Source organism: Cryptomeria japonica, chromosome 3 (assembly GCF_030272615.1).
Source record: "Cryptomeria japonica chromosome 3, Sugi_1.0, whole genome shotgun sequence".
Classification (NCBI taxonomy): Eukaryota; Viridiplantae; Streptophyta; class Pinopsida; order Cupressales; family Cupressaceae; genus Cryptomeria; species Cryptomeria japonica.
In genome coordinates this window covers 910,475,660-910,498,587 of record NC_081407.1, presented here as the reverse complement: position 1 = coordinate 910,498,587, position 22,928 = coordinate 910,475,660, and the positions used below count along the sequence as shown (strand labels likewise).

General features: G+C 37.6%; 1 protein-coding gene across 2 annotated transcripts in view; it reads left to right on the top strand.

Annotated features, from left to right (window-relative positions):
- Positions 1–22,928, top strand: part of LOC131067012 (ribulose-1,5 bisphosphate carboxylase/oxygenase large subunit N-methyltransferase, chloroplastic) — a 177,749-nt gene that overhangs the window by 127,158 nt on the left and 27,663 nt on the right. For both annotated transcript variants that reach the window (XR_009111760.2, XM_058001931.2), the window contains exons 8-9: positions 2,383–2,555; positions 12,112–12,214. Coding sequence is in view for 1 of the 2 variants with exons in the window: in XM_058001931.2 (XP_057857914.1) it covers positions 2,383–2,555; positions 12,112–12,214 (276 nt within the window). In the remaining variant the exon portion in view is untranslated. The remainder of the gene's footprint in view (positions 1–2,382; positions 2,556–12,111; positions 12,215–22,928) is intronic.

Sequence of the window (22,928 nt, the reverse complement as noted above, 5' to 3'; positions counted from 1 at the left end):
CCCTATAGTGCTCAATTGATCTCTCAAATCAGTAATCTTCATAAAGAATGAGATGACTGAATCTTATTTATCCATTTTTACATGGTGAATTTGTTGTCTCAAAGCAAGGGCTCTGCTGGTGTTGTTGATCTCAAATTTTTGATTGTAATGTCCCTTTTTGGTAAAAACCCTAATTTTTGCCCTAAATCACCATTTCCATGTAAAACAATAAATGGAACAGGATGTGTACCTGATTGAGATCCTGCAATAGGTTAGGAAACCATTGAAATGTATATAATTAATAATATAAATATTCTAAAAAAGATAATTAAGCATAAATTCTTTATACTTAGGGTTAGGAACATTAACTCAACTATAGTTTTTGTCTAATTCCTTATCAGAGCTCAACCATAAGAAAGTGGGAGACACGAGGAACAATAAGGTGTCCAAGAGACCCTCTATCCTAGGCCCAAGAGCAGAGTGAGACCCAGAGCCCTCTTGGCCTCATGGGACCTTCAGTCAACTACCATGAGGTGGTCTACCTAGTGAGGTATCTTATCACCGTTCTCCTTCATTACTTCCATCCTTATCCTTCTCTTGTGGTTAGAATTTCCTTAATTAACAATAATCAATTATGATAGAATTTGGAAAGATACAATAAGGTGTCCTGAACGTCCTTCCTCTCTAAGTCCAAGAGTAGTGGTTTGAGTCGACACCCCCTTGGCCTCATGGGACCATCGGTCAACTACCATGAGGTGGCATACCTAGAGGAGGACCTCATCACCATTCTCCCTCCTTGTACTCCCTTATATTACTATCATGGCAGTTCGCTCAATATATATAATTGTCTATCATTGATTGTTCCTTATGCTAGATATAATATGAATTACGTATACCATTCATAATTATGTAATTATAGATAAATTCTTATTGTATTGTTTATTACCAAGAATGATATGCCCAATATAATTGGCCACAAGGTATTGTATAATCTTAATAGACATTCGTTCTGCAGTTATATTTTATTATGCTATAAAATCATGAATAGGGAAGATCATACCAGATATGCATTAACTGATTATATGGTTGTAAATGCTGGCTGGTCCTTTATATTTCCAATTTCTCACAGTTTGCCTAATGTAGCAGTCTGTTATATATATGTCTTGGTGGACTGTTGTTCTTGATCCCTTCAGTTCGCTGATTACTGAAGACGCTTCTCCTTTATCTAAAGGCTGTTATTTATGTTTCTCCTGTGATTCAATAATCTCTGCTGTGTATGCTTCTTCTTTTCCTTTCCTTCATATCTTTCCATGTGAGGGAGAGGTCACAACTCTGCATCATTTATGCCCTTTGGCAAGAGACACCCTTTCTACCATTAGCACAGTGCAACTCTTCATTATATCTGCCCTTTGAAAGGGACACAACCTTTCATGATCAGATCTGTACTTCTTATTTAAATCAGATCTGCACTCCTGATTCCCAAATTATCCCCCTCTCAAATGAGGTTCTCCTCTCCCTTTTATATCTCATTTTTGAGGGAGTCACAACTTTTCATTTTATATCTTTTGACCATTCATTAACTTAATTAAATTTTAATTATATTTAATTAGATTCTTTTATGTTTTAAGTTTAATTTTAATTATATTCTTTTGAATTTTAATTTTATTATTATTAAATTCTATTTTAAAGTGGGGACATTACATTGATTATCTCTTATCTTGTTAATGGGGCTTTCTTGAACTTTAATATTATGTTGGATGTCAAATATAATGTAATAAAGGGTAAGCCATTCTGTCAAATATATAGATCATCCTAGAAATCATGGGTAGGTTATTTCTTTCTATCTAGCCAACTTGGGTAGAGAAGATGCGTAGTTGCTTATAAATAAAGATTTACCTCCCTCATGCAATCATCTTAATTTTATATAGATACATATATCACTTTTATCTTTTTTTACGCATCTAGGATTTTTCCCACTTTAGCATCTCCCTAGTTAGAACTTAGAATTTCTTTTTATTTTAGCCTTTCATCATTAGCTATTTTTTGGTTGGTGGCATTTCTTTAAGCAGACCTCGTAAATTGTATTGTTGTTTCCTGTTGATCTACTTTGAACACTGTGGAACATTAATATGATGTCTTTTATCCTATTTTCGTTGCAATTTCTTAGTACTCTTTTTATTACTGAATCACTGTAGAATGCTATTCTTTGCACCATTATCACTTGTAAGATACCTTGGAGTGTTCTTTGATGAACATTATCTATAATATTAAAATAAAGTATAAAGTGATTTCCATGTTCCTATTGAACATGCGACAGACTTTCTTTTGTTAAGTTGGCAAGCTTCTCTATACATTTTTACTTTTTCGAAGTAATTTCACTAGTTATTTGTGTGATTGGTTCAGGTGTTTATATCCTATGGGAAGAAGTCAAATGGTGAGCTTCTACTTGCATGTGGGTTTGTGCCAGAGGAGGGTACTAATGCAGATGATTCAGTGGCACTGCCATTAGCAATTGATAAAAGTGACAGTTGCTATGATCAGAAGTTGGAACTTCTGCAGAGGCATGGTTTGTCAACGTAAGGATTTGAAGTTATTACTATTGGTTCTTTATGTGCAAAGACTAAATAGAAAGTATCTATTCTCCATAACCCTTTACTTCTATGTTGTTCTATGAAATTTGGGGTAGCAATCCTACATGCTTGGTTTGCTTTGATATCAGTATATGAGGCCTGGATCAAAGTACACACATCTTGCTTACAGATATGGTTAAATATCATCTTGAACCCATATTTACACCATGTCATTCATATGCTCAAAGTAAATGATGTTGGGATATAGTGTGATAGCCATAAATATGACAGGATATCAGTCTGACTTGGAACCTTTATTCACACATTGTCATATATAAGTTCAAAGTAGATGATGTTGAAACATACTGCGATTGTGATGACTCAGCAGCACCATTTCTTGCTTGGAAACTCTGTGGTGGTTGTTGCTAATACTTGTGGTGAAGCTTCTTTGAGAGATAATTCAACAAAACTTTGGCTTTTTTTTCTTGCACTCTTCTCGTCCTCAATGTAACTATTAAGAGTCTATTTCTTGTTGATTTGAACTTTATTCCTTAGGCAGAAATCATTAAGAACACATGTCAAATAGAGTGAGACATACTGAAGGTACGAATCTAGTTTGCCTTTTATAGGAAGGATAGTGTCAGTAATGAATCAAATCCATGCCATATATGATTAATAAGGATAGCCACCTAATCAATGTGGAGTCCATGCTTCATACTTGCCTGTTTGACCAAAATATCTTCCACGAGAAAAAATGGCAAGAATAGCTTGCTCGATTATGGATGCCTGAATAATTGATTGAATAGGAAATGTACAATGAGATGCCTTGTTTATAACAATGAGATTGAGACCATAGTTACAAGACTTAGACTTGGTTCAAACTTGGCAAGCTGATTTTTGACTCGGACTTGGACCTGGCACAAACTCAACAAATTGAAAAACCCAAGAAAGTTAGACATTTTTAAGGATTGAAAACTTGTTTCACTCACATTTTAATAAATAAATGATTAAGACACAATAACCTCATCAAATAGAAATTACTTTGATCACATACGCAATGTAATGCCCCCTTTTAGGAACAATCAAATATATCCACTACATTGCAATATATTCAACAAATGAACAATAAAAAATGAATAATAAGATATTAGATGACTAAGTATGATGACAACATTCTTCAATTTCTGATATGAAGTCTGATTTGTATGCACAAGAAGATGATATTGATCTTAATACAACTCTGATTGCTGTTCCTGATGTATTGTCTTTATAACCATGCATTGAATTGTGTATAAGTCTGCCTATATAAGATAGATTTATAGGCCTTGAAGCTTGAATGCTTTTCCTGATTGATATCCTTATAATTATGCGATTCTGTTATGAAGCCTTTCCTGATTTACGACTTGAAACATATGCTTCCATGTTATAAAGTTCTGCTGCTTGACTGAGTGCTTCAGATTAGATTAATAATAAACTAAAATCTTCACACACTCAAATCCACATCCCTTAATCTCTTTTATATCTTCTTGCTTAAATGAAGAGATGTATCTCTTTGAAGAATGATGCCCTTCCAAATGGACATGACTTCTTTCCTTAATTGCACCCTTTGTTGTTTGTTTTTTAATATAAGTTGTCGGTTTAGGTTCGGGTTCAGATTCGGGTTTGAGAACCCAGTTTGTTGGTTCGACAAAAAAATGAAAATTGGTTTGGGTTCGTTAGTACAAAAACAATGTAAAAATATATATTTTATATAATATATATTATTATATAATTTAAATTAATAATAATTTCTATTATAATAGATATATATATATATATTACTATATAATATTTGAATACATAATAATAAATTTTAAAAAAATTGTAATTTAAATATTCTAAGTTACCAATTCAGGTACGTAATTGCAGGTGCGGCAATTTTTTTCCTTGGGTACAGGTATAGGTACGTCTGTACATATATATATATATATATATATATATAAAGAGAGACACACACACAGAGAGAGAGAGAGAGAGAGAGAGAGAGAGAGAGAGAGAGAGAGAGAGACATCAAAGAAAAATGAAAAAAAGCCTAAAGGTTATGTAGATGTGCTTAAGAGTTCATGTTATCAATAAAGCCTTGGGGGTGTTTTTATCACTTGATACTCTCATAATGTTAGGAAATATTTATTAAGTGATTTTCTTTTTTATCACATGATAACTTTTATAATGTAGAAAATATTTAATAAGTGATTTTTATTTACCACTAAATAAACATTAGCATCTAATTAATGTTAATTACGTGATACATAAAAATAACTTATTAAATATTTTTCATAGGTTATTATTAAATGAAATAATAAAATTATCTATTAAAGTGATTTAATTAATACTCACTTTATTAAATAGTTTATTATTTGGATTTATTAATATTGACTTAAAATGTAAAAATGAAATAATACAAATATTTAATAAAGTGATAGGTTATAAATCACTTTATGAGATATTTATCTTATTTTCATTTATTAGAAGTCAAGGGGATATTTTTTACATTTATGAGGGTCTGCAGGTCTGACCAGAGATATTTGAGGGTCATTTATTGTGCAATTAAGGGTTTTTATGGGAAGACATGGGGTGGCTTGACTTTTTGCTCAAGTGCATTCCCTTTCAGACATGTTTGGGGCCCTAAAAGGTGGGTTTTTTGAGTCTGCTCGACCCAAAAAAGAGGAGGTGGAGTCCTTTTGACTGCCTTTGGAAAAGCATATATACTACAAGACTTCATTATTTCAAGGGTTCTTACCTTTTGCTTCTTGCAGACTGTAATTTTTAGAGTTCTCTCTGCACAAAGAAAGGAGTTTGTAACTCAGTTTCAGAGAGTTTGACAGCATTGCAACACCTTTTTGCAGTATTAATCAGTTCATACCTTCCCATTTTCTTCTGGTATTGTGTCCTTAATGTTAGTACAAGCTTTTTGTGACTTTCTTTGTCCTTAAAATTGTGTTTTTATGTGGGGATCTTATGCAGAAGTATAATTTTGCAGGTTATAAGCTTTGTGTCTGAAATAGCAGTCTTAGGTTGTTAGAAAGAGTGTTTTTTCCTCTTAAGATTGTAAATTTTAACCTTCTTATGAATTGTTGATGCAAAGATTATAATTATTGGGTTGTGTAGGAGAGTCTTTCAGTGCTGGCTTTATTGTGTGTCATTTGTTGTGAATCTTAGATTATCATTTTGGTGCATCACCTTAGGGTTAAATTTTAATTTCATATGTCTTCCTCCTCACTTTTTCCTCTGAAGAAATTGTTAGTTTAGGTGAAGAAATCGAAAAGAACCAGCTTACTCTGGAGGTCCACTTCAGTTTTCAGGTTACCCACAACCTCGAAGTGTTCCCATGTTTCAGTAGGCAGTTGAAGTTCACAGCTTTAGTAGAGGGTGCAAGGCTTTATTGATAACAGTTCCATCAATAGTGATAGTGTAATGTCGTAAATTGCACACCGTGCAATTCCACGCCACATAAGGGCCTTCGCTTTATGTTGATTGGAGAACCCTTTCACCTTTTTGTCCATTTGCCTGCTTGGCTTGCCTTGTTAGCCTTGCCTTTGTCCTTTTCCCAACTTTGTTGATTGTTTGACTCACGAACACCTGTGTGCCGTGGAGACGTTCATGTGTCGTGCTAGTGTCTCAGAAATATGCACTCTGAAGGTGGCCATTGGAGCATTACGCCTGCGACTGGCAGAGGTTGTAATACCTCCTGTAGCATGCATTGATGCCGGTTTTTCTTTCAGGTTGCATATCTAGCCTTTCCTAGCTTCATTTTTGCTCTCTAGAATTTGGGATTACTTGTATACAATTTTCTAGTCAACATAGTCACTCACTCTTCCATTCTTGTTCTCTCTTGCTCTCATGGTTCTCCTCGTTTTTCTAGTTATACTTTATGCTTTGAGAGGATTTGGTGTTTCTTCTTCTCTCCTGCGAGCTCTTCGCTTTTGGGTGTGGAAGGGGAGTCTCTTTCCTCTTCCATTCATCATTTTATCTCCGTAGCATATTTATATTCTCTTTTACTTTTTATAGCTCATTTTGTTATTTATTTATCTATCTTGGTTGTTTGTGGAGGTGGATATGCCAAAATGGGGGTCTGACTTTGGCAGACCTTTAAAACATTGCCCCAACATTGTTGTCTCTTTGGATTGTGTGCAGGATAATATTGAGGAAGAGCTAATTTTAATGGAAGCTTCATTCGTGGATCCGTTGTGAGCATTTGCTTTTCTTTCTTTGTCTTTCCACTTCATATTTATTGTCATTTCAGTTTTTGGTATTCATTTGTTATCTATAAAACGCATTAAAACACATATCCAATCATTTTGTATTTTTTGGTACGGAACTCCATACTATGTCCATACAAGATGCCAGCATGCCGCTCGTACATCCTTAGGCAGAGTGTTGGCAGAGGTCACCAAAAGATCTTTGTGACGTATTCAATGTTATCGACTGGCACTTGACAACATCTATGCTTTTTGCTTATCTTGAGTGGAGAGGTTGATTATGTCCTTGAGAGGTTATCTAGCACCTTTCGGAGTGGTTTGCTTTTCCGCCTCTACATTTTGGTGAACCCAATGTGAATGCTTGTGTAGTTTGTTTTCAAACACTTTAACATTTTCTTTAACTATTATTTCAATTTCCTGCCTCATTCATCAAACTTTATCTTTGCATCATCAGACCCTGAGCTGAGTGGTGGCTTGTATGTTAAGATGGTCACAATCACTCCGATCTCACCCTCTAGCTAGAGGACAAAAACTAATGACATATCTTTTACATCTCTGAACGCTCCTTACGATGAGGAGCCTACTCTATTATAGATCCCGACTAAGATAAATGTTCACACTGTTATAGTTGTGATGGTCAATCCCACATGCCAAGTAGATGTGATTACGGAGGAGGCTCTATTTATTAACGGTTTACATAGAGCGAGATATGACGAGTGTCGTGCTTTTGTTCGTGTGCATGATGGGTTGTCCATTCCTCCTCTAGGCAACACCACTTTGATGGTCCTTGTGGGACCCAAGGCGATGTTGAGCACCTTCATTGTCATTCTCGAGTTGGACTTGTTTTGGGTTAAGCTGGGTATCCTCTGGCTGATTGCCATGGAAATAGTCCCCTTAGTTGTTTATAAGTACTTGAGTTCCCTCATGAGGGCACAGTGCATGTCATCTAGGACACTGATTTCAGCCGCTGGTTTCGTGTGGGGGCTTTTCGTTAGATCATTTCTGGCCTTCTTTGATTGGGTCTATGCTTCCCCATGGAGACTTGCTATCTAAAGATTATTACAAGTATAAAACAGGGGAGTTGGCTCCCAAGTCGGTCCAACCTTCAGTTTCTTTATCTCCTCTTGCATCAGTTTCCACTCCTCCTTCCCTGTCTACTCCTATACTACAGTCTTCTACCCCTTCTTCATTGAAGGTTAAGGATAGACCCATTCCTCAGGGTAGACCTCCTCCAGGACTACGCAACCCTCGATGGTGTCTTCAGTTCCTGAGTCTGTACCCAGTGTAGGTAAAGGAAAGACATCTGTGTTGTCGACATCTATAGCTCACCCTCCCTTCGAGCTTCCCATCATTGTAGATATCCCATGTCCTACTTGATACAGTAAGGTTAGGCGTTCACCTTGAGCTCGTCTGTGACCTCTAGCTCCTACATCACAGCCTCCAAGGGTACCCCCTATTCCTCTAACTACTCCTAGAGCGAAGTGAGGAAGGGTGCCCTCGACTACACATGTAGAACCTGTTTTAGCAGCACCTCCTGCCTCATTGGTTAGGATTTCTCCTCTTCCGGCAAGAGTTTAGGAGGCCTCTCCCATGGAGCATGATGCCGCTGAACCTTCTCTGATTTATGTTCCTAGTTCCCATTTACACCAAAACTAGCTTGCATGTTGTTGTGGCTTTTTCACATGTCACCTCATTGCAAATGGGGACACCTCTCTTTTGTTTGATAGGTTAGTTGTTTTTCTTAGTTTTAAGTTAGCTTACATCAGTGATTTTTGTCTCCCAATTCTTAAAAGTTGCAAGGTCTTGTCAGTCCAAGAAAAATGTTTTTAAGTCAAGTTGCCAATAAATGAATTGTGAAGGAAAATATAGAAGTTGACCTTGGATTTCCAAAGATCAAGGTGGAAATGCAACCTATAATCCCAATTTGAAATGAAGAAATTCAAGCGTGAAATCTTAAAATGAAATGTAAACTTTGAGCTTGAAAAGTGAAGTTCTTGAATCAAAATGTAATCCTTGTTTGAGAATTGGAAATTTTGAGTTGGAATGCAAAATTTGGGTGAAACCCTTGTGAAAATCCAAGACTTGATCAGTTTTTCCCCTTTGAAAATCCTTGTTTGGAGTGGTGAGATCCTTATTTGAAAGATGGAATTCCCAAATTTTGATTGAAAATTTCATGGGAAATTCCTAAAATTTGTTATGAAAAATCCTCCTTCAAGTTAGATTTCAATTAGGGAAAGTAATCCTTGTAATTCATGGATTAAAGTCGTGTTTTCATCAAACAATCCTTGAATTCACATTGAGGAATCCTTATTTTCTTGGACAAGTTATCAATGTCTTACCTTAATTGTCCTTAAAAAAAATCTGGATTTTGGATTGCATCATTCCTTGAATTTTTGGATCTTTCATTCATAAATCCACATGGAAGTTGATTTTCCTTCCTCACAATGATCAAATTCCAAGTTTCCAATTGAAAATCCATTCAAGAAAAATTCATTGTCCTTATTTGAAATTGGAAGGAAGTTGTAATTTTTGGCAAAATCCTTGAAATTCTTGGATCGAAATCATTCAAAATTCCCTATGAAAATCGAGTTGTCGTAAGAACTATTGATTTTATCCGTATGAGGATCGATTTTCCCTTCGTAGCAATTCACATTTTAATCCTCATTTTTATCTGGATGGGATGTGGATTTTCGATCCACTTTATCCTATTTTTGGTCTAAAAATTGGGATTATTGTCATCAATTTTCCTTATAGAAATCGGAATTCCTTATTTCCTTTGATAAAAAATCCTTATGAGACATATAATTCCGATCTCGTTTATCCGTATTTTTGGGCAATATTTGGAATTTTTCAAAGGAGTTCTCTTGAAGATCGATTTTCCTTTTTTCCTTTATGCAAATCCAAATAGAGGCTCAAATTCTGCTCCAACTTTGTCTTTGTTTTGGGCCTAAAATAGGGATTGAAATCATCTCAATTGTCTTTAATTTTGACTCAAAATTGGGATTTTTATCATCAAATTATCCCTGTAGGAGCTGAATTTCCTTGAGAAAATAAGGGTAAAATCGGCATGGCTACTGAATTTCCGACCTGGTTCTAGCCCTTACCATTTTATCCTTGATCACCTCTTAATTCCGCTAGGGTGGAGTTTAGGACTAGGTTGGCTGGCCTAAGGAGAGATTTAAATTTAAAAAACACAAAAATTAGAAGACGTGTGCATAGGTCGGCTTGTTTTTTTTTTTTCAAAACATGGAGAGTACGATTTAAGTCAGATCAAAAGCCTCATTCACATCATCAAATTCAATTCATTTCAAGAGGCAGAATTCACATAAGAGCAGAACAGAGCTAACGTTTTAATGCCAAGGTCAATTATGTTGAGGATTGAGCATTCAACTCTTTACTTATATCATCCAAGACAATTGGAATTTAAAGAGATATAGGGCCGACCTGATCTAGATATGGAAATTTCAAAGTGAAAATAAATGGATTCACAGGCTGGCCAACCTTGCTAAGGGGAAAAACTGCTCAAGGGGTGCATAAAAGGGTTGGAACTAAAATTATCATTTCAAACCCATTCGATGCAAAGAAATCTAATAGGCAGATATAAACAGATCAAAGCCGAATTGTAGAGAAAGGATCGACGAATGACGGTGATTTTGAATCAAATTAATCATCTGATAAGGCAGATTCAAATCAAAACTAAGTCAATTCAGCGGGAGTACAAGTTCAACTGCACCAAAGTGGTTACTTTGCTAGTATATTCGTTGTGTTGGAGAGCTTAGTAGCTACCTTTCATGGCAGATTTATCTTCTGCAGCAAGTCTGAGATCCTGCATAGCAAAGTTGTTTTCTTGCACAAGAAGGCTGTTATCTGCACAACAAGACAAACTGTTCTAACTGGATACTTTATCTTGTGCACCACCACCAATCCCTTCTAAACCTTTAAAAGCACACGAGAAACTGTACAAACAACTTGAGCAAACCAATTTCAGATTAATAGTCCATTCTATCTTATTCTAGCTAGAAAGCAATCAATTTCTCCATAACAGTCATAATTTAGAACATAAATCACTTCATTCATATAATTGTGTAAGATGGATAGAAATTGGTTTGTTAGGAATATTTTTTATAATACAAAAAGGCATATTTAGGGATATCACAAGGATGTAGAATAATATAATTTTTGAGGGCTCATTAATCAAAATAATGTGCAATATAAATTATGACTAGTCGGTGAACAGTGGCTCACAATATCCTTAATAAAATATGGACCATCAAAATATGGGCAGCATAATTAACAGCTTGCATTATTCATCTTGAACTCTATGTATTTGCATTTCTTGTACATCAATAATATACCATTGTGTTGACTAATAGAACCACACATTAGATGTTCTTGTCTGTCTTATCTTTGTTCTTTAATCAAAGAGTGCTTCCAAAAATATAAACTTGGCAAAAATCCGTTGTAACACAACGTCATAAGATTATAAACTGCTGTTAAATTACTCTTCACATGTAAGTAAGACTACTTATTTTGCATATGTGACGTGCATTGAAATTGAGGTGATCTATTTTATGGAGTAGAAAAATGTCTGGACTCGGTTTAAAACCTCGAGATGATATCTAGGAAGTGCAACATGAACATTAGCCATGTATGTGATGTGATCCTTTAGTTGTGTTATCTTCATAAATAGAAAAATGTGGTCAACTTGTTTTTCTCTCTTTCTTGTAAGAATATCATTATCCATTTTTCATAAAGAAGTTTTTTTCTGCACCATAGGGGAAATGCTTCTGGTACTTAATCATATTGAAATTACATCCCTTTTTTTGTTTCATATACTACAGCAATTTGAATGGACAAGAATAATAGATTGGTTGGGTCTTAAAGATAGGTTAAATAGGTTGGATTCATGAAGGTACTAGTCTTCTGGATTTGGTACATCGTTAATGGGAAATATTCCTTTTAGAGTGCTGTCAATGGTTGTCATACTATGGGGTCTTGGGTAACATTTTTTAGCTTTTTAAGTTATTCAGAACAAAATATCCACCCCAATCGAACTCTTGAGAGACCAGATCTACTGACTAGATTCTTTGATATTTGACTGAAATTTAGAATTTCATCTTGGATGTTGTTTCTAGCTTAGTTTTATTATTTTGCATGCATGGTATTGTTTGTTTTTCATGTTGTTATCAGAAGGGAAAACAGTAGTAGCAATATTTATTTGGTCATGTAGAAATTCTGCTGTGAATAATGATGTCTATTACTTCTATCATGGAGTCATACTTTCTAATTATTGAATAATATATGATGGTTAACTTGTATTGTAGGCCTCAGAGCTTTCCTCTTAAAATGACTGGCTGGCCCACACAATTAGAAGCTTATGCTTTCTTGGTTGTCAGCCCTCCATCTATGGCTCAACAATTTGAGAAGGTTTGCAAACTTTCTTTGATACTATACATCTTTTTAACCATATCATTGGGTTTTGTCATATATGTAACTATTCTTTTGTCATGATACATTGAATTTGTCTACAAAGAAAGGAAATTTCACACATAATGATAATAAGTAATACCTAAAATACTTGTGTTGTTAGTAGAAAATTTAATTGGATACCATAGTTTTTATAACATAAATTTTGGTAGACTAGAGGAAGCCATTGTTGAACTTCTGAGACAGACTATAGACACTGGTTATCCTATGCCCCTTATCAGGTCTAATAATGATAATAAGTAATAACTAAAATATTTGTGTTGTTAGTAGAAAATAATATTGGATACCATATTTTTTATAAGATGAATTTTGGTAGACTAGGGGAAGCCATTGTTGAACTTCTGAGAGAGACTATAGACACTGGTTATCCTATGCCCCTTATTAGGTCTACATGTCATTAACTTTGTTTAAAACTCATCTAGGAAAGTTGACATACTACAAACCTTGACAACCTATCAAAATAATCTGCTTATACTTTGTCAAACCCATAAAGTATTTTGAAAATTTAAAGTTATTACACTATCCAGTAGGCCTAACTGCTGAAATCATATGACTTGCCAGCCATGTCAGCAACATATAATTCATTTGAATTCCTTTTTGAGCCTTTCCATCTTCGCCCTGTTGAGTTCCGCGCAGAGCCTCTCGTGTCCTTTCAAGCGAGCCTGTGTTCAGTCCGTAAGATGATGATGTTGAGCGAAAGAGCTGGTGATTCCATTAGGTCAGTCGAGCCCTCGGGCATGAATTCCAAAAGATTGTTCAAGCTTGTGAAATCGCCTTGAATGGGCGTGTGATGATGGAGACTGGCGAATTCTGCCAAGAAAAAGAACAGCACGTCCGAAGGTCGCATGAGGACCCAAAGTCGCTAGTTTTCACATAAAACGATGAGAGGGGTTACATGATGTTTGTTTTTATAAGTTTGTGAGATTTGTATGAATGGTGATTCTCGCTAGCTAATGAGAAAATTAAAAAGTTGGCAAAAATGCCCAAAGGGCCGAATTTCGGACCCCTTAAGTGAAATGTCAAAAGTTAAAAAGTTGGCAAAAATGCCCAAAGGGCCGAATTTCGGACCCCTTAAGTGAAATGAGAAAATTAAAAAGTTGGCAAAAATGCCCAAAGGGCCGAATTTCGGACCCCTTAAGTGAAATGTCAAAAGTTAAAAAGTTGGCAAAAATGCCCAAAGGGCCGAAGTTCAGACCCCTTAAGTGAAATGTCAAAAGTTAAAAAGTTGGCAAAAATGCCCAAAGGGCCAAATTTCGGACCCCTTAAGTGAAATGTCAAAAGTCCGAAATTTGGCAAAATTGTCGAAGGGTCCGAAATTAGCAAAACCCTCTAGAATGCCGAAGATTGCCTTGCTAGGGATAAACGCGAAAAGTTTAAAGTTTCAAACTCCTCCCAATCGCCGAAAGTCGCAATCCGGAGGAAAGGCGTGGGGAAAGTAAAGATTGAAGTTGGCAAAACCCTTTAGAATGCTGAAATTGGCAAAGACTCATCATTCTCCGAAATTAGAGTAGTAGGGGATAAAATGCGAAAGCACCGAAGTTCGCAATTTGGAGGATGAAAATGCGAAGTGTTTGAAGTTTTTAAAATTCCCTCATTCTGCCAAAGTTAGGGTAAAATCGCGTGAAAGAGGATCGCGTAAGGTTTGGAGGGTGGAGCCAGAGAGCACAATTTACATCAAAGGTAAGATCGCCTTTTTTTTTTGTACAAATCTTGCAAACACAGTAAACCCGTAATGGCTCACTGTAGGGCAGAAGCGTGAATTTTCATAATCTGAAACCCCCTTCCCTTCATTTGCTGAAATTTCTCAAGGTAAAATCGCTGACATATACCCTTTCAAACATTCAAGTTCAATTACCATTTCGCCCAAGGTAAAAAAATCGCTAAGTCTAAAATTCAAAACTGCAAGTTCTTTTCAAACCATAGGCACGAAAATTTGAATAAAGTTAACCATTGAAATTCAAAATTTGCAGAACTTTCCCATCCGTTCTTGCTGGGCAAATCGTGCAATTTCTCGCCGTCCATTTTCACTAGGTACGTACGCTTTACCTCTCTCGATCGTTTGAAATATTTACAAATTGGATGGATGTCTGTGTGGCAAAATTGATTAAAATGCATAAATCTTGAGAATCGCATCTTTCCGTTTATAAGGTGTCATGCAAAGCAATTGAAATCAAAACTTACTCCTAAGAATCAGCTAGAAAATGCATTTTCAAACTTAGGAAAATTTCTCAAGCTTTGTCCATTTTGAAAATTGATCCCGAAAATGCTTAAGTATAAATTTGCAATCAAAAGCTTCATAAATACTTGGGTTTAAATCAACCAAGCTTTTAATTAACAAAATCATGTTGTTCTTCCAATACAATTTTTGAATTAATCCTTGAATGCTGACATATTCTTTATCTAACCCGCTTTGCTTCCTTTTATCGCCTCGTAATCCGTGTCTGACTGTGCAGGATAAATGCCTAAATCAGCGGTAGAATCATCAAAGACGCCTACTACAACTAAGACATCGCGAGCATCCAAATCAGATATCCCCCGTCGAGTCGAAAGGATGAAGTACCAGTATCAAAGAGGGGGATTGAGAGAGTCAAAAGTTCAGAGTGTTTGGGATAATGTTGGTGATACTGACCTAGGCCATATTGAATCCAAGATTTCAGAAGCCGAGTCTTCTCCCCTAATGCCTACGGCAGGCCTAGGCAGATGATGGAAAGTGACATCGCCCAAGCAACAGGATTTCCCCTAGCAGTGCAAAACTATGAGTTAGTAGTGGAGGCCACCTGACATTACCAGCCAAGTTCCAGAATGGTGCTCCTTGAGGACATGGTCCTCGCTAACTTCACTCCTAAGGCCATTGGCGATGCATTTGACATTCCCTTCCTAAACAACCCTATAGCAACAACTATAGATGAGGCGCATGGGGCGTATGATATGAATCCTGCCAGATGCAGAACACTGATCAATGAAGAGTGGTACAAGGAGAGGAGACCTCCAAGCGTCAGAATTGGGAAAAAGACTCCAAGAAGTGACTTTCACAATGGGCATGGGGACATGGTCACATTGCTTAGCAGGGTTATGGGACTTCCCAAATCCAACTACTTTGAAGAGTGGATGTTTTATTTCACAAAGCAAGTCTTCGCTGGGAAGTCCAAGTTTGACTGGGCCTAGATTATAAGCGACAACATCCATGCTCAGCTAATTGAACTCGAGACAAAGAAGTACTTCACTATGACCTCTTATTTGGTCTACATGTTTGCCAGGAACCAGCCACTGCTAGGTTTAATAATGAAAGGTGAAATTGGGAATGGACCTGATCAGGTAAAGGTATATGATTGTTACCCACAGCTTCACTATCAGGATATAGCTCAGAGAGAAAAGAACAGCCCGACTTATGCAGTTGGCCAGTATGAGCGCATCAATGACGCCTTCACAATGCACTTGGTCAGGCTTATGCAGGGAGGATTACACATAAGGCTCTCGGAGCAAGCTACTATTCTAGTACAGAGATACAGAGCCTGGTTCATCCAGTTCCCAAGGTTCTCCTATATCTGGATAGCTGGCTTTGATGGTGCCCCTCTTCGGCTTCCACGGTACCCAATCGACAAGATAGTTCTTATGGAGGTCGCAAGGCAGTCACGTTCAGCCAACATCTTACTCAGAGACAACAAGCAGGCTGGATTCGCATTCCCCATGATTATAGGCAACTAGGATGTCCATCTGAAGACCCCCACCCAAGTAGAGGAATCCTTCGCCGAGCTGGCCTCCTATGGCCTACAGGAGCATTTTCCAAGGAAATGCTTTGATCACGACAATCTGGCAAAGAGAGCCTATGGCAGGCGGTATAGAGCAAAGGAGTCAGTTGAAGATTATTGGAAAAACTGCTCTGATGACTATGAGGTCCAAAGGCATGAATATTCTAGGCTGAGTGTGCAGCAAATGCGACTCTATGAATATCGTTGGGTCCCAGATCAACTCACAAATTCAGGAAATTGCCTGCAGGTCCGGGAATTTGAGGCAGTAAGGCATCTTTTGCCAGGCGTTGATTGGTCGCAAGACCCGATCACTGATTTTGAGTCAGTCATGGCAGCCCCAGCAAGATATACCGACCAATGGTTGCATTAGCAAATTGAGTGACTAATTCATGAAGGAGTCTAGTTCACTTACCACTTAATGGGTAGCCTTGATTTTCAGTCCTCCAAAGATGAGGGAACTTCCAGTGCACCTAGGGAAGAAATTGAAAAGCCTGAGAAAAGGAAGAAGGCTAAAGCCAATAGAGGAACTCGGACATCCAAGAGAACAAGAAGGGAGAAGATTCCCATTAGGAGGCCAGAGGTCACTTCATCGTCAAAGGACCCCAGTTCGTCCGACGATGTAGTAGAATTGGATTATATACCTACTCCTCCTTCCTAGAGTGACATCAACGCATTTGGAGCTGATGATCCTCCCGCACCCGACATGCTGGATGTCGAGCTAAGAGTCATTGAATCAGCCGAGCCGGGTAACCAAATTGAGGAAGGAGAGATTCCATCCATTCAGGAGATCAAAGTACATGAACCCACCCAACAGAGTCGCCATGAACTGCTGCTCCACAACACTGCCAAAGATGACTCTACCGTTGAAGGAGAGAAAAAGACAGAGGAGACCCACGAGCTTGAAAAGAATGAAGAGCTACCATCACACAAAGGCACCAGTCAATTGTTCAGTGAAGTAGGAGAAAACTCTGCTGCAAGCAAAGAGCTTGACACCTCCTCCCCTCCCCTCGTAACTGAGCAACTACAAATTTGTGGTGAGATGGCTGAAAACATCAAAGAACAGAGTGAAAATTTAACCATAGCATCAGCCCAGACTGTACCTCAGGAATGGTTGATTGCCTGAGCCCAACGCAAGGCCGCCACAAAGCCACCCATTGATTTGGAAGACATCTTCTCACGTATAGATCAAGCTAAAGCCAAGGGGAAGAAAAATCCCAAAGCATATTCCAGAATAACCAAAGATGAGCAAAGGAACCGTACTCTTCACATCGCCACCCCGCCTGTAGACAAGCCAACAGATTAGATCACACCAACAGATTATAGCATCACAATCGTCCCCATTGGACGAGCCACTAAGGAACAGGAAAAGGAGGAATTCAAGGATTCAGTACAGAACATGCTCAATCAACTTGAAGAGATAACAGCTGAAAAGGACATGTATCGAGCTCGTGCTGAGCATGTCGAGGGATACATCGATCAACTCCTGAGACCATTGCATAATGCTTCCGAATCCCACATTCCCCCGACGGCCTTGGCACAGAGGACCACAACAGAATTTGAAGGAGTACGAGATACTGCGAGGGCCGTCAGAGAATGGATACAGGGCATCAAAGGGAGGGGAGAATGAATCCTCGAAGAAGTAAAAGAGACGGCTCACCATCGAGAGGCCACCCTGGTCCGGCTATTAGAGGTAAAGAGGGAATCCCTTAGAATGCATGAAGTGGCTGCCACTACTCTTCCCCTCATAAGAGCTCTCTTCTGGACCCATGCACAGATTCCTACATTATCCACCATCCTAGATCCTTATAACATCAACACTCTTAAGGAATGGTACTGGACTATCACCGTAAAGAATGACACGAGAAATCATTGATAAAGAACATGATGCATGCGAGACAATTCTGAACACAATGCAAGAACTCAGCAAAATGATCCTCCGATCAATGGTCTCAGGATGGCAAAGTGCCCTGTTCGATGAAGTGATACAGCCGGACTGGGAGGAAAGACTAGGGACAGATAGGATCACCTATTCTACTAAGGACCTAAGTTTTGCTGGTCAATTCCAGTCAGACATGTTGTGCTTTGAGCGTAATTGTTCCAGCTGGAAGGATGGTTTGAAGCACGTAGACCAATACCTTGAAGGCATGCAGTATAAAATTCGCCATCCTCCTATGCCTCCATTCAGTTTGCTATTCCAATTGTGCCTCAGGTTCCAGGAATATGTTCGTGAGGAACGTACAGCAGGTCGGGACCTTTGGCGAGAATATTTGCATGGCGAGGATGAATTCCTGGAAAAGGGGTGTGAAGTTGAAAAAGAAAAAGTGCTCTCCTAAAGTGTTTTTTTTTCCTTTCTGATTTTGAAAAGTGCACTTTTTGGCCAAAGGGTCATGTTTGACTTCCAAGTCAACTAAATGTAAAAATTTATGTGTAGGCACCTTTTTGGATTATTTTTGGATAAGTTCTAATTACCTTTTGGGGTAGTTATTACTCCCTTTGGGGTAGTTGCTGATATTTGCCTCCCATTTATGGGTATGGGCAGCCATGTTTTATGGATGAATCTGGGCCTTTAGTTTAGATTAGATCTTGGCCATTCATCCATTTTTGAAGCTTATTTAAGGGACTGGTTTGCCCTCATTTTGTAAGAAGTTTTTTGGATTGTTGTTAAAGCTCTGGCGAAATTTATAGGATTTAATGCAAGCTTAAGACTGTTTCAAGTTTCCCTGTGAGTGCATGGTCTCCTTCATTAATTTAAAATTTTCAGTTATGTTTCTTTCTTTTATATAGCATTTTCTAAGTAAACATCCGATAGAATCCTCGCTGTTCATACCATTAGGGAATGGCTGATTGTCTTTCCTTCTGTATGGTTAATCTAAACCTTTCATATTCTTAGTTCGGTTATTGAATGCTCACTAAATGAATGTCAAAGTTCTGATGTTGTATTTAATAGTATGAAAATTCAATTTTCCCTTGAAGATCGCACTAGATTGATGCAAGTATTGTGCTTAAATGGCTGGTAATGCTTAATTTAGTTATTTGGAGGTGTCTGTCTGTTTACTAAATCTGCTATCTTAGTTAAAATTTATATTTTCTATAGCTCTCTCTCTCTATCTCTCCTTTTCCCCTTTTTTTTTACCAAGAGAATCTACAGTCCTACTGAAAACAGTATCGACCCGACTTAAACCATTTGATAAACAAGACCATTAAAGTTTCGGGGAACTCATCCAGCAATTGCCTATTTCACCGTAAGTTCCCCTTTTGTTTCTAGCAAAAAAAACACATCAAACCATTGAGCAATCCTGCAGTCAAGCCCTGACAAACGAAACCTTGAGGTTATTCCCTTTGATGAAACGTAGAAAATAGCACTAGGGATTTCCTTATCTCAAGAGAGGATAGGATACTCAGCAGGTTTATTCTATTCTGCGTTGGTTGTATGGAGTTTGCAGCAATGCGACTTTAGATACGTCAACACAAACTTGGGCATGGAATCCATGTTCTTAAGGAATTTTGGTCATGACCCCAATCTAACACCTTCCAGATTTGCATGTTGCCTTGTCATGGTAAGGATTCTTGCTTGGCTTTTCTCTAGACTTAACCATTTTGCACTTTCTAGATCAGGATGCCATCTTGGATTGAAGTGGATTTCGTGCCTTAGGAAATTTTTCAATGCCTTTACACTTTTGGAATGAATTCAAACATCCATTTTTTGATCAATTGCCTGCTTTTTCACACTTTATGGATTTAGCGATGGATTTTCAGGAATGTTCAGTCTTCAGTGTTGGGGCCCCTGCCTGTGAAGAACCTGCCAAAAATAGACTTACTAAAAATAGTAAGTACTTCAAAAATTCAAAATTATGGCGAATTAGGGCAAATCAGGGCAATATGACACTAAAAATAGAAAATTCTAAAAATAGTAAGTTTGATTTTTGGCAAAATAAAGAAACTTCGAGAGGCAGTGAAACCCCTAAAAAGATAGGAACTTCCTAAGAATTCGCTCAAATTTCACTGGTAGCTTCATTGAAGGGTCCTAATTCCAATGCAATGTTCAATTTTTTTCAAAACCCTAAGGAAAAGACCTCAAATCTAAGTCTAAAGGGCAAAACCCTTAAATGGACCAAATGAGTTCCAGACTTAGCCAAATTTGCTCAAATGACTTGTAGACTTGATCAAATTCACCCCAAAACACTTGCAAAATAAGGAGAACGAAGAGACTGCCGCAAAAAGACCCAAAGAAAACAAAAACCAAAAGACCACGAGGACCTAAAAAGTAGGGGGTCCCCATTTGCAATGGGGTGATGTGTGAAAACATCACAACAAAGTCTTGCTATTTAGAAACTTGGTTGCATGAAACTTAAATACTTTTAATCTAATTTTGAGTTGGTTGCAATCAGTTGATGTGAAGATAGATGAGGACGATAAATGCATTTTATTGTTATTGTTGTGACGTTTTCACACATCACCCCATTGCAAATGGAGACCGCCACTTTTTCACTTTTTAATTTAGTGTTCTTTGTTTAAGTCGTTTTTAGCTTGGCATTAATTTTGTAGTTTTTAACCTTTGTTTGTGAGAGGGGTTTGTCTTGTTAGTCTTGGATGGGGTGAGTGTTAAGTGATGTTTGGAATGTCTTGGAAGTGCAATATCTTGTCCTTAGTGTGATCAAGTATGTAATTCATCATTTGAGTCTAGAACTCTTAAAATAGGCATTAGTATTGAGGGTTAAGGTCAAATTGCTAAAAGTTGTTAAATCTTGTCAAAAGTGCAAAATGTTGTCATTAAACAAGAAAAGTTGCAAAATCTTGTCAAAACTGTCGAAATTGTCAAAATTATAAAATGCTGTCAAGGTTGCTAGAAATTGTAAGAATGTTGTAGAGTTGTTGTCAGAATCAAATTGCTAAAGATTTAAGGATTTTGAAATGCTAAGGATGAAAATGTAAAATTCAAAACTTGGACAAGGAATATTCCTTGTTGAGGTAAGATTTTCGGACCTTGATAGGAAGGAAATTGAGAAAATTTTGTAATGTTCTTGGACAAAATTGTCAAATTCAAGTATGATCTTTGTGTGAGGTGGAATTTTAAATTGAAATTAAAAGGTTAAATTGTGAAATTAAAGAAGTTTTTTTTTTAGCAAAATCCACAAGTTTCCACTTGGAAATTGTTCACCAAAGTTTTATCCATCTCAACCAAGGAATTGCGACCTAAAATCCAGCTCAACCAACGAATTGCGACCTAAAATCCAGCTCAACCAAGGAATTGCAACCTAAAATCCAGCTCAACTAAGGAATTGCGACCTAAACTCCAGCTCAACCAAGGAATTACAACCAAAAACCTGGCTCGACCAAGGAATTGTGACCTAAAATCCAGCTCAACCAAGGAATTGCAACCTAAAATCCAGCTCAACCAAGGAATTACACTCATGAATCCAGCTGAACCATGGATTAGCGCCCAACTCTCCTTAGGTACCATCACCTAGCGCTCATCACAATTCTTGATACCATCCTAATGCTGCTAAGGGGGAGTTAAGTTCAAGTCGACCCTTAATGACGAAATTAAAATCTTTGAAAATCAAAATTAAAGAAAAATACAAGTCGGCTTATGATGTTGATTTAAATTTCAAAATTGCAAAATGTTGTGCCTTGCACACACTCCCTGCCACCGACAGGGTCCCCCTCTTTGGTTTTCAACCTTCGTACTGCTAAGTTTCAAATTTTGATTTTTGTTTGCCTTCCCTTTTTTTGGGATCCAGGAAGTGGTGAAGCAATAGGCTTTGTGGTCGTTAAAAGAAAGGGCATGTTTGGATTTTAAGTCGCATAGCCTAGGAAGTTCTGTGCGGAGAGTTTCGCATTTTGAATACCCAAAATCAATCCAAGGGAAACCTAGTTTTAAAGCCTGAGAGTTTGCTAGGTAGGCAAGAGTGTCAATTCCAGAACTTTGAAACATTCCTAAGGAGGCCGAATTTCGCCAAATGGAGGAAAACGCCTAAGTTTCAAGAGTTTGAAAAATTCCTAAGGAGGCCGAATTTCGGCAAATGGAGGAAAACGCCTAAGTTTCAAGAGTTTGAAAAATTCCTCAGGAGGCCGAATTTCGCCAAATGGAAGCAAAGTGTCTAAGTTTTATAACCTTTTCAAAACACCCAAGTTAGGCCGATTTTCGGGGGCCTGAGTGAAAAAGTGAAAAATAATAAAAGCTTTCAAAATTGCAATTTAGGCTGATTTTCGGGGGCCTAAGTGAAAACGTTAAAATTATAAAACCTTTTTAAAACACACATCTGGCCCGAAGTTCGCCAAACCAAGGTAAAACGTCTAAGTGTGAACTTTTCAAAACTTTGCAAAGGACCCAAGTCGCCCGAAGTTCGCCAAACTAAAGGTGAAATCAAAACTTAAGAGTTTTCAAAAGTGCCCTTTGGGCCGATTTTCGGGAACCAAAGGTAAAATGCAAAACTTAAAACCTTTTCAAAAGTGCCATTTAGGCCGATTTTCGGGGGCCTAAGTGAAAAAGTGAAAAATTATAAAAGCTTGCAAAAGACCCTTTTGCGCCGATTTTTTGGGGAACCAAGTTAAAGTGCTAAAGTTATAAAACTTTTCAAAAGTGCGATTTAGGTCGAAGTTCGCCAAACAAAGGCAAAACGTTAAAATTTTAAAACTTTTTCAAAACTCACATCCGGCCCGAAGTTCGTCGAATCCAAGTGAGAACGTAAACTAAGTTAACTTTTTCAAAATTGCTATCTGGCCCGAAATTTGCCAAATCCAAGGGAGGGTGTTAGGTTTTATTTTTTGCAAACAGGCCTCGAGTCGAAAAGGCGAAACGTTAAACTTTAAAGATGCCTTTTCAGTCTTCCCAGTCCGAAATCGCAGATCAGGAGGAAGGTGTTGAAGGTTGAGAGTTTGCAAAAGTTTGTTTTGCCCCGAAA